Genomic DNA, 11,886 nt, shown 5'->3' on the forward strand with positions numbered 1-11,886 from the left:
GCACCATTTAATGTAACAGCGTAAGGGAAATACAATTTTATTTTAAAAAACCTTTCATTACAAGACAAAGTTGAGGACTGAAATTTGTACCTCAGACAAATCCCTTAGGTGCTGGTTTCTCCAGAATAAACTAGATGCAGCTGACTTCATTAACGCCTCCCCTGTGGCTCTTTCACTCTTAGGCAGGAAGAGGAATCAGACTTACCTTAGGTAGAAGGTAAGTTCAGGTTTTTTTTGTTTTTTTTTTCCCCCGGTACGCGGGCCTCTCACTGTTGGGGCCTCTCCCGTTGCGGAGCACAGGCTCCGGACAGGCTCAGCGGCCATGGCTCACGGGCCCAGCCGCTCCGTGGCATGTGGGATCTTCCTGCGCCGGTGCACGAACCCGCGTCCCCTGCATCGGCAGGCGGACCCTCAACCACTGAGCCACCAGGGAAACCCCTAAGTTCAGTTTTTAGTCTGACCTGGGGGTCGATAACATTTTCCATTGGGAAATTTTTAAGCTAGTGAAGTGCCACGTATGAAGTAAACTTAGTTAAGGTAACTGTAATACAGAGTTTATTGGACTCAATATTATATTTGGAAGGACTCATTGATTTCCACTGGTTACTAGTATTCACTAATTTGCGAGGAGACAAGAAAAATAAGGTCTATGGAGTTTTTCATAAAGCTGATTTATTTATTTAAAAGGACTGACTTTTTAGAGGATATGTTTTTTATGTTTATTTGGGGGGTCAAAATATAATTTTTAAATGAAATGAGGCTAATAGAAAATGGCAGTTGTTTTTGGTTTTGTCTCACAGATTGTTGAAATTTTAAAATTGCTGTCATGTTGATTCCCAAAATTATTTTGAAAATTTAGACTGACCCACCAAGTTCAAAAGACTGGGAATACCATCAATGTTGTCTACTATTATTTATTCAGCCAACAAATATTATGAGGGCCCACTATATGCTAAGAAATGGTTACAAATAAGAAAATGACTGCACTGTATTCCCTCCTGCTTACAGTGAGAAAGGGACGACACATTGATCTGTAGTTACTAACAAGTTAAGTAGTGTTAGGTCTTCTGGGAGCAGGTGTGGGAAAGCCTGTTTGGGGAATCAACCTCTTAGTGAAAGAAGAAATGAAGCTGAGCTGTCTTGAACATGCACAGGTATTTGCCTGCTGATGAGGGGAAAAGCAATGGAGGCAAGAGAAAATTTTAAGTAGCTCCAGATGGCCAGAGTTGGGGTATCCACTAAAGACTAAGATAAGGAGAGGATGAAAAGGGAGGTAACTCAAGATAAAAGAGGTTTTATAGGCTCAGCTAAGGACTTTGATTTTTTTAAATAATTGTGATAAAAAAACACAACATAAAATTTACCATTTTAACCATTTTTTAAGTGTACAGTTCAGTAGTGTTAGGTATATTCACATTGTTGTGAAATAAGAACTTGACTATCCTATAAGCAACTGAGATAAATGGAATGGAAAGATTTTAGGCTAGGATTGGAGATTTAGGAAGATTGTTTTAGAAAGTGAGGGTCATAGGAGGTAAGGGATGTAGGTTAGAAAGACTGGAAGAGATTAAAGGACTCAAAGGCTTGTGGAAGTGATGTGAGTCGGGGTAGGTTTCTGGCTTGGTTGCAGGTTTTTTTGCCAGACGGGAAGTTAGAGAAGGGAACTCAACATACCACTGGCTGAGTACCAAGTCTGTATGGGCCAGCTTTCCAGGGATGTCACACTTGAAGCTAGCAGGCCACATCTAGCCAGAATGTATTTCGTTATCCCCTGCAATTAGAATAAACTTTTCTTGAGAAACTGAAGTATATGGGAACACTGGAACCATAGTCCGTCAGGGAAAAAATGAGCAGAACTCACTCCATTAAAAGAAACAAACAAAAAATCCAACACTTTTTATTAATGTATAAGAAACTTACAGAAAAGTACGCAAGTAAGCGTACAGCTTGATGGATGTTCACAAAGCGAACGTACTCCACTAACCAGCATCCTTATCAACAAACCTTACCAATAACCTTACCAGTATCTTAGAACCTTACCAATATCTCAGAAGTTATACATATTTAATCCTAACAATCTTACGAGATAGATCACACGGCTGCCTCCATTTTAAATACGAGGAAACTGAAGCACAGACAGGTCACAAGGCTAAATACTGAAATTAGCTTATGAACCTAGATCTGCTGTCTGATCTCTAATCCCACACTGTCGGAGAAGAAACAGGCTTGAAGGTGAGCTCAGCTTTGAATGATGCTGAGTGGACGTCCTCCCACGGAAACCTGCTTCCGGGCGTCAGAGCCACGGGAACCCCAGGTAACCAAGGAGTCCGCACCTCAGGTTGCCAGCGCCACCGCCTCCGAGCGCAGCCCCCCAGCGAGCGGCCCGCGGAGTGCTGCGCAGCCTCCCCCCACGGGAGGGCACTGTCGCAGCTACGGTCAGACGCGTGCCTCTCTCTGTTGTCGCGATATTCTTGAGGCCGGAAGAACGTAAGATCGAAGGTCATGTACACAGCGCGTCCCGCCCCCGTACCCCTAAGATCTCGCGTGAGTATAATTTCCGTCCTTTTGGCTCTCGGAGCAGCACCATGGCGGTCGGGAAGAACAAGCGCCTTACGAAAGGCGGTAAAAAGGGAGCCAAGAAGAAAGTGTAAGTGGTAACTATCGTGGCCCCCCGTTTTTGGGGATCCTACTGGAGTCGGCGGGCGGTTTCTCAGTCGTGGTGTGGGCCGGATGGCGAGGATGCTAGTTGGATTGCGCGGGCCGTGCCGGGTTGGTAAATTCCGAACCGCGGCCTGGCGGATTCGGGTGCTGCTCTGCGGCGGACCCGTTGCTTCCCCCCTGGCCTTGTGGGCCTTATGCGCGCCCCTTTTGAGTCGGATTGCTGCCGCGACTAGGGACTGGCGTGTTCCGTTTTGTGGGCTCACGGGCCTCGTAAGTTCCTCGGGTAATGCCCTTCCAAGAGCTGGAGTTGTGAAAGGCACTTGTCCACCCGGGACCTCGCGTCCCTCCCCTGCTTGGGCCGGGTGGAACCTGGGCGCTCCTGATAGCTTGAGGCCGTAAGGAGCCCGGGTTACCAGTATGTGTCTTAACGTACCAGTAAAGTTGAAGAGATGTGCATGTTGTTTGGAGGCAGTGTTGCCGGTGTAGTGGAAGCACCGGTGGGTGGGTGGGTGGGGGTGGGAGTGTATATGTTAGTGGCATAATTTACCAGAGTGTCAGGCCTGCACAGTGAAATACACATGGTGGGAAGAACTAGATTTTACATATGCGCCCCTCACCTGAGAGGAATAGTTTACACCAGTGTCTACATGTCAGTTAGCCTTTTAGAGTAATTGGAATGAGGGAAGTTAAAAAAAATTATGTGATCTGCGATAAAATTGAAGCATGTTTTTAAATCCAGGGTTGACCCATTTTCTAAGAAAGATTGGTATGATGTGAAAGCACCAGCTATGTTCAATATAAGAAATATTGGGAAAACACTAGTCACGAGAACTCAAGGAACCAGTGAGTATATTATTCTTCGTTTGTATTTTTCTTAAACTGAGACATGTATGTATCTTGGTCTACTTTTCGTTGTGCCGTGGGATACATTAAGGAAGTGTCAGCTCTTGGTTGCAGCTTTGGGCCCTTTGGGGCTTGTTTTTAGTGCAGCACTTGTAGAAGCAAGATGGCACTTTTAGAATTACCAGTGAAATGTGCATGGGCAGTTTTGAGGTTCTAATGAGCCCTGTCAGTAAGTCGTTGGTGTCCATATGGATTTAGTTGACAAAAGTTAAGGTCTTTATAATTTATCATTAGGTTTCTAAACTTAGTGCTTGAATATTAACTTGACTTTGCTTATGTGGTTCCTGACGTTAACAATTGATTCTTGTTTTATAGAAATCGCATCTGATGGCCTTAAGGGTCGTGTGTTTGAAGTGAGCCTTGCTGATCTGCAGAATGATGAAGTTGCATTTAGAAAATTCAAGCTTATTACTGAGGATGTTCAGGGCAAAAACTGCCTGACTAATTTCCATGGCATGGATCTTACCCGTGACAAAATGTGCTCCATGGTCAAAAAATGGCAGGTGAGAATAAAAGTTCTCTAAAGTGCATGGTGCTGTGCCATGCGTGACCAAAGATGTCATGATTTAATGTCAGGAAAGGAGCGTGTTGTGCATTTGAGGTTTAGATTTCATTTTAAGTCCTTGATGTTTTCTTGCTGTTATTAAGTGTGCAGTCTTGGAGTGGCACTGTTGAACTTGAGCAACAGCAGTGAGGCTGTTTAAATTAAATTTAGTTATTTGTTTAAATTGAGTTCAAGATTTAATATTGGATTATCATCAGGGTTTTTTTGCTGCATGGATTAGTGGTGGCTGGTTGAAGAACATTTAGGTGCAGGTTTGCAGTTTTAGCTTTGCCTGTCTTCAGAATACCTTTGGACATCAAAATCTAGTGAATTTTATAGTGAAAGGATGGACTGTGCTAGTTTAGATTGTGCTATAATAGGACTGGCAGAGCCTCTGGTGTGAGACTGAAATTTTGGCTCTTTTTCCCAGTTATGTTCTATTTGGAAAGTAACTTAAAGCTTGTTAAGCCTTGGTTTCTTTATCTGTAAAATGTAGGTAAGAATATTAGCTCATGGGGCTTCCCTGGTGGCGCAGTGGTTAAGAATCCACCTGCCAATATAGGGGACCAGGTTCGAGCCCTGGACCGGGAAGATCCCACATGCTGTGGAGCAACTAAGCCCGTGTGCCACAACTACTGAGCCTGTGCTCTAGGGCCCTCGAGCCACAACTACTGAAGCCCGCGTGCCTAGAGCCCGTGCTCTGCAACAAGAGAAGCCACCTCAGTGAGAAGCCTGCGCACCACAACGAAGAGTAGCCCTCGCTCGCCACAACTAGAGAAAGCCTGTGCGCAGCAACAAAGACACAGCTCAGCCAAAAAAAAAAAGAATATTAGCTCATGGAATTATGAGGATGAAATAAAAGATCCATGTAAACATGCTTAGTACAGAGCTTGACACAGCATTTAGTACCCATTGGTTTAACTACAGGAAATGATGGTTCAGATGTGTCTGGCTAACCATCACGTTTGGGGATGTTTTTTGTGTGGGGATGAATGACAACAAAATGTTTCAGTCTCGTATGATATGATTATTCCGTTACATTTATTTCTGATACTCTCCTAAGGTTTTATAGTTGCATTTCTGGAAATATTTTAAGGTCCTTTCACTATGATTGTATTGTATTTATTTTTTAGACTAAGATAAAGTTAACAAAATGCAAAGAAGGCAATTCAGTTTTTGTTGGTACCTTTTTTATTTATTTTTTTTGGTACGTGGACCTCACTGTTGTGGCCTCTCCCGGATGCGCAGGCTCAGCGGCCATTACTCACGGGCCCAGCCGCTCTGTGGCATGTGGGATCTTCCCACACTGGGGCACGAACCCGTGTCCCCTGCATTGGCAGGCGGACTCTCAACCACTGCGCCACCAGGGAAGCCCTAGTTTTTGTTTTTTGAATTTAGGTAGTAGTAAGACTAATGATGGGTTTTTAAAAATTATAGTTTAGTTGTGAAATTGAATATTTAATCCTCAGTGTGGCTTTAGCTTGGAACGTAAAGGACATTTTAAAATGTATGTATTTAGCGTTATTACAAAATTTCAGCTATTCAGAACATTCTTTTAAATGGAATAGGTTTAGATGTTGGTATTGTAGAGTCCCTTCAAACCTATTTTTCTCTTCCTTGCAGAGTTAAAGAATTGATTGGGGGAGGAGCAGGTTGTTAAAAGGCTGGCATGTGTCTGTAAAAGGCATGTATGTGTGAAAGGGGTTGTTGCTGTGGGGAGATAGTGATAATGAGATAGAGAAGTTACCTAGAGGGGAAGGGGGAAGACAGCTGAGAGGACTCCGTACTTATTTAATTAGATATGGAGGATAGTAAGAATTTGGGGTAATTGTTGGTAAGTTCACTTCAAGGAGGTTAACTCTGTAAATTAGTCGTTTATATTATACTTAATATTGTGTAATGAGTGCTTGGCCTCCACTTAAAATTTTTTTTTAAAAATTTATTATTTTTGGCTGTGTTGGGTCTTCATTGCTGCATGCGGGCTTTCTCTAGTTGCGGTGAGAGGGGGCTACTCTTAGGTGTGGTGCGCGGGCTTCTCGTGGAGCATGGGCTCTAGGTGCACGGGCTTCAGTAGTTGTGGCATGTGGGCTCTAGAGTGTGGTCTCAGTTGTGCCTCGCAGGCTCTAGAGCGCAGGCTCAGTAGTTGTGGCACACGGGGCTTAGCTGCTCCACGGCACATGGGATCTTCCCGGACCAGGGCTTGAACCTGGGTCCCCTGAATTGGCAGGTGGATTCTTAACCACTGCACCACCAGGGAAGCCCCACTTCTTTTAAAATTAGATTTGAGAGGTAAAAATAGATAACATTAAAACCTGGCGCATCTTTTTTCCACTAGACCATGATTGAAGCTCACGTTGATGTCAAGACTACCGATGGTTATTTGCTTCGTCTCTTCTGTGTGGGTTTTACTAAAAAACGCAACACTCAGGTTCGGAAGACCTCTTATGCCCAGCACCAGCAGGTCCGCCAGATCCGCAAGAAGATGATGGAAATCATGACCCGAGAGGTGCAGACAAATGACTTGAAAGAGGTGGTCAATAAATTGTAAGTGTTTTCCTTCACAACACAACCCTCAGATGAGACAAGGTGGGGTCAGACCTATGTTTAAATTCTGTCTGTGAAACCGTCTATCTGCATCTCTTGAAATGAAAGCATATTAAGTGTTCAGTAAATGTTATTTGTTGGTATATTTATCCTTTTTTTGGATGAAGCTCTCTCCTGGCAGTGAGACTTGAAGCCCAGGACTTGCCTTTGCCTTAGAAAAGGCATTGAATAGATAAACCCTTCACAATCAGTAATGTATGGGAATAAGTGATGATAAAATGTTTCGGTCCCAGATGATATCCGATGATAAAACTGTTAACATTTTTCTGATGTTCCCATGCAGTTGGCTAAGAGGGGTGTATGAAAAAGGCATAAGGCTTGGACTCAGAAGGCTCAAGTGCTAATTTTGCTATTAACTAGCTGTATAATTCAGAGCATTTAACCTTCACCTATGAAAGGGCAATAACAGAATGAGGATTACTGTGGATTAAATGAAGTGTAGGTTTATTCTAATTTATCGTTACTGGTTTGCAGGATTCCAGACAGCATTGGAAAAGACATAGAAAAGGCCTGCCAATCTATTTATCCACTCCATGATGTCTTTGTTAGAAAAGTAAAAATGCTGAAGAAGCCCAAGTTTGAATGTAAGTGAGAAACCACAGGATTCCTGAAAGAAAAAATTGTGTGGACAAATACATTGTTTGGTGGTTTTATGTTGTTGTTTTGAGGCCAGATGATGGCACTTTTTTTTTGTCTTGCCTACATAGTATTGAAGATAACTGTTTCAAGATATGGTACGCTATAACTAACAAAATTTCTTCTTCCTTTTAGTGGGAAAACTCATGGAGCTACATGGTGAAGGTAGTAGCTCTGGAAAAGCTACTGGGGACGAGACAGGTGCTAAAGTTGAACGAGCTGATGGATATGAGCCACCAGTCCAGGAATCTGTTTAAAAATTAGACTTTTAATGGTGACAAATAAAAGACCTCATTTGTGATATTTAATTTCTGATCACTCTTTTTAAATAATCTGACAATAATCAGGTGTTCTGATTTGATAGTATTGTGAATTTTTCTGACCTTTTGTGTGGATTTTATTCACTGCTCTTCGGTACTAAGTAGCTGAGAAAGGGTAGTGATCTGTTTTCAACTGGAATGGTTTGGACGCGTTAGAGATGGTGAATAAAAGGAAACCCTTACATGGGTTAAGTTTTGTTTTTTTTTTTTTGGCTGCGTTGAGTCTTCATTCCCGTGCGTGGGCTTTTCTCTGGTTGCAGTGAGCGGGGGCTACTCTTCGTTGCAGTGCACGGGCTTCTCATTGCAGTGGCTTCTCTTGTTGCAGAGCATGGGCTCTAGGGCACGGGCTTCAGTAGTTGTGGCGCATGGGCTTAGTTGCTCCACGGCATGTGGGATCTTCCCGGACCAGGGCTTGAACCTGTGTCCCCTGCATTGGCAGGCAGATTCTTAACCACTGCGCCACCAGGGAAGCCCTGAGTTAAGTTTTTAAGGTGGTTCTCACATCATCTAGAAGGTTTGTTAACATTGCAGGGCCCTGCCCCTGGAGTTTCTGATTTAGTAGTTTTAGGGTGAGCTGAAATTTTGCATTTTTAACCAATTTTCAGGTGATGCTGGTGGTCAGGGACCATGCTTTGTGAACCACTGTGCTAGACTGATAGCATAGTAGAAACGGAAGAGCTCATTGGCATTTGGGTTTTGGGAGTTTTTTTGCGGGGGGGGTTTAAAAATCTAAATCTGTCTTTTCTTTAGCAGTAAATGCCCCACTGTATCCCTTAATGGTCAAGCTGAAGTTGGCTAGAGAGATAGAGAAATTGGTTATTGGTCTCCTATTAAGTGGGCATTTAATGCTGCCTACTATCCAGTATTTCCTCCTGGTTGGTCACCCATTCTGTTCTATACCTCTCTTCCCAAACCTCCAACTTTCTCATTCTCAGTTCAGCTGATGACCTTGCTTCTTGAGAACTGATGACAAGAGAACCTCATCAATGCCTGTTATTTCTACCCTGCCATCTGTGCATGTGTTTCTCACTTTTTCTGCCTTCCCTCTTGTAACTGGGTGAATTATGCAAGGACAAGCATCAGATTCCACCTTCTCTTGCCTAGTCAAGTTCTTGGCTCCACCAATTGTCACCTTTATCAGTATTCCTTCTACAAGTTCTATCAGCATACAGAAATCCTCTGCCCTTCCAGATATCCCCCTATTCAAATCCCTTATAGCAAAGTTCAAAAGAGTTAACAATATTTCTTGTATTTAATTTTACTTTCTTGAATCTGCTGCAACCACTCTAAGGAAACTGTTGCCGTCAAGATTACCAGATGTCATTGCTAAGTCCAGTGGTTGATTCTTTGCCTTCATTTTACTTGGTCTCTATTAGTGACATTTGACAGTCGATTTTCCCTGTGTTTCTTAAGTGTCTTCTGGAATTGCACCTCGGTTTTTCCTCCCATGTTGCTGGCTACTCTCCTTTGCTAGTTTGTTTTGGGCCTTAGTGTTGGAGAGCCCTAGGGCTTAGTCCCTGGACGTTTGCCAATACTCTTTCTAGGTATTCTTACTCAATCTCTTGGTTTTAAATAAACTGTCAGATTTTAACTTCTAATCTGTACCTTTCTTTGAACTCCAGGTTTGCCTATCCAACACCCTACTTGATATCTTCATTGGATGTCAGTGAGGCATTTAACATGTTTGAAATGTTGTTCCTGAGCTCAACAATTTTACCCACCCTTCTGTTTTAGACCAGAGTCCTCTGTGGTCATCCTTGACCATTCACAGTTCATTTGAAATATATCTGGAATCTAACCAGTTCTTACTACCTCTGTTGCTATCACTTTGGAGCAAGTCATTACCAACCTGGATTTTTATTGCTTACCTGGTCTCCCTGTGTCATCGTGTCCCTGTCTGTCCCCCTGCCCACATACTTTGTGGAAGTTTATTTTAGATGGTCAGTTCACCCAAAAGGTCTCATGTGATCTTGCCTCTGACCTGTCTCTTACTACCACTTCCCTTACTCTTCTAGCCAGACTGTCCTGGACAAGCTAGGAACATTCTTACTGTAGGGCTCTGGCACTTGTTTTTCCTGTGCTTGGAACACTCTTCACTTAGATGGCCACAGTGCTTGCTATTTTACCTCTTAAGTCAGACCCTGCTGATTGGTTCATTTTTTTAAAAACCCTGACCTTCAGTCCTTGTTTTCCGTGTTATTTTTTTTCCTATAGTTTCACTTGTGGCTACTAGAAAAATTCCATGTGGACAGGTTTTTTGTTTTACTTTTTGGTCCAGCTCACTGATGACAGGGGCTTCCTTTTCAGGGTAGAAAGAAATTGGGTCAATAGCGTGGTTGACGACGGTGGGGACCAGGAATTGAGTTACATAGTGGTGGTTTTCTTGATGGGGGACATCATTTAGTCAGATGATGCTGCGAGTCAAGCTCCCATCTGCTACATCTCTGAATAGGGCTTGGCATGGTTCTCTTTTAGAAGGGTTCATTTGAAAATGCTTCCAAAAAGAATGTTTACTTTTTAAAAAATGGTTTGGCTTGTTTGATGATTGATATAATCAAGTTAACTTTCTTATAGGCCAACTTGAAGGAGTTTTAACATCCACCTAATAAAAAATACTATAAGAGGTAATTCTTAAGTTGCCCATTTAATATCTTACATACTTATTAAGTATTAACAGGTGGCTTTTCTCTACTTGATTCTTTCCACCCAGAACAATTTATCTTGGTCTTTCACAGGAAAATTTCTGTAACCAGGGATACAAATTTTGAATCTTTTGAAAATGTTATTGAAGACCTTTATGTTAAGGTATGACTGAAATAGGTAACAAAACTAACACTTGATTTGAAATTGGCTTTTGCTGCTTTAATGTGTACATTTCAGCAGCACCACTAATTTGAGAGTGCTCATGTGGGGAGAAAAGATACTAGGGGGAGTATCCTAGATTATTAGGGTGAGCCTAATGTAATTATACAAGTTCTTAAATGTGGAAGTGTGAGGCCGAAGAGGAGGCTGGGATAATGCGATGTGAAGACTGCCCGATGTTGCTGGCTTGGAGGATGGAGAAAGGGCCAGGGGCCAAGGGAAGTGAGTGGCCTCTTAAAGCTGGAAAATGCAAAGAAGTTCTCAGTGACATGTTGACTGATAGAATGTCCCATCATTATCCCACATTGCATGTGTAAGTCTCAAAATAACACCACCACCAATATAATTACTGAGAACAGTTTTAAAACTTTTTGGCATATGGCCCACTACATTTTTACAGTACTGGGTTAACACTGCTTGAGCACATGGCCAGAACTTACATTCTCCTTCTTAGCCCTTGTGTAGTCTTAGTGCTACAAGTATATGTTAATGCCCACTTCCAGTCCTTAAGTTCTGTGCTCTAGTTTTTTTGGTTGAAGCTTGTTCTCTGGTTGATTGCTCAGGAAGTTCATTTTCTGAGTTCTTGTATGTTGAATACAGTTGGTTATTTGCTTTATATCTGAAAGTCACTTTTGGATCTAAAATCCTCAGTTCGCTCTTTGAGCACCTTAAGTATACCACTCCTATTTTCTTCTGGCAATAATTGCTAATGGAAGTCTGAGGATAATTAATTTTCCTTCCCTTACAAGTCACTTTCTGGTTTTAGCTAAAAGCCCAAAGAATTTTTTGTTTCTTTAAAATCGAATAATTTTATAAAATGGGTTTTGGTAATAGTCTGAATAGTCTCAGGTAAGCAGTACAGGCATACCTTGGAGATACTGTGGGTTTGGTTCCAGACCACCTCAATAAAGTGAATATCGCAGCAGAGTGAGTTTTGGGAATTTTTTTGGTTTCCCAGTGCATATAAGAGTTGTGTTTACCCTATGCTGTGGTCCATTAAGTGTGCAATAGCATTGTCTTAAAATGTATATAACTTAATTTAAAAATATTTTATTGCTAAAAAATGCTAACCATCATATGAATCTTCAGTGAGTCATCCTTTTGCTGGTAGGGGGTTTGAAATATTGCAAGAATTGCCAAAATGTGACACAGACGGGAAATGAGCAAATGCCGTTGGAAAAATGACACCGGTAGAACTGCTTGATGCAAAGCATAGTCAAATCAAGGAATGTCTGTACACTCTTTATATATAGTTTCAAAAAAAGCTGTTTTGGGGGGGGGGTAAAATTTTCCTAAATTATAGTTTTTGGCATTTGTTCTGTTTCCTTGACTTTTTTTTTTTTTTTTTTTCCTGCG

At 42.1% G+C, this 11,886-nt stretch overlaps 1 protein-coding gene across 1 annotated transcript; it reads left to right on the plus strand.

Moving 5' to 3' along the window:
- The first annotated feature begins 2,511 nt into the window (after nt 1-2,511).
- RPS3A (ribosomal protein S3A) lies at nt 2,512-7,663 on the plus strand. The gene is made up of 6 exons (XM_007469903.1): nt 2,512-2,647; nt 3,401-3,504; nt 3,880-4,067; nt 6,444-6,652; nt 7,187-7,296; nt 7,484-7,663. Exons 1-6 carry the CDS (start codon nt 2,586-2,588, stop codon nt 7,603-7,605), a joined length of 795 nt encoding a protein of 264 aa, XP_007469965.1. The 5' UTR covers nt 2,512-2,585; the 3' UTR covers nt 7,606-7,663.
- The last annotated feature ends 4,223 nt before the right edge of the window (nt 7,664-11,886 follow it).

Source organism: Lipotes vexillifer, unplaced genomic scaffold (genome assembly GCF_000442215.2).
Source record: "Lipotes vexillifer unplaced genomic scaffold, Lipotes_vexillifer_v1.1 scaffold755, whole genome shotgun sequence".
Taxonomy (NCBI): Eukaryota; Metazoa; Chordata; class Mammalia; order Artiodactyla; family Lipotidae; genus Lipotes; species Lipotes vexillifer.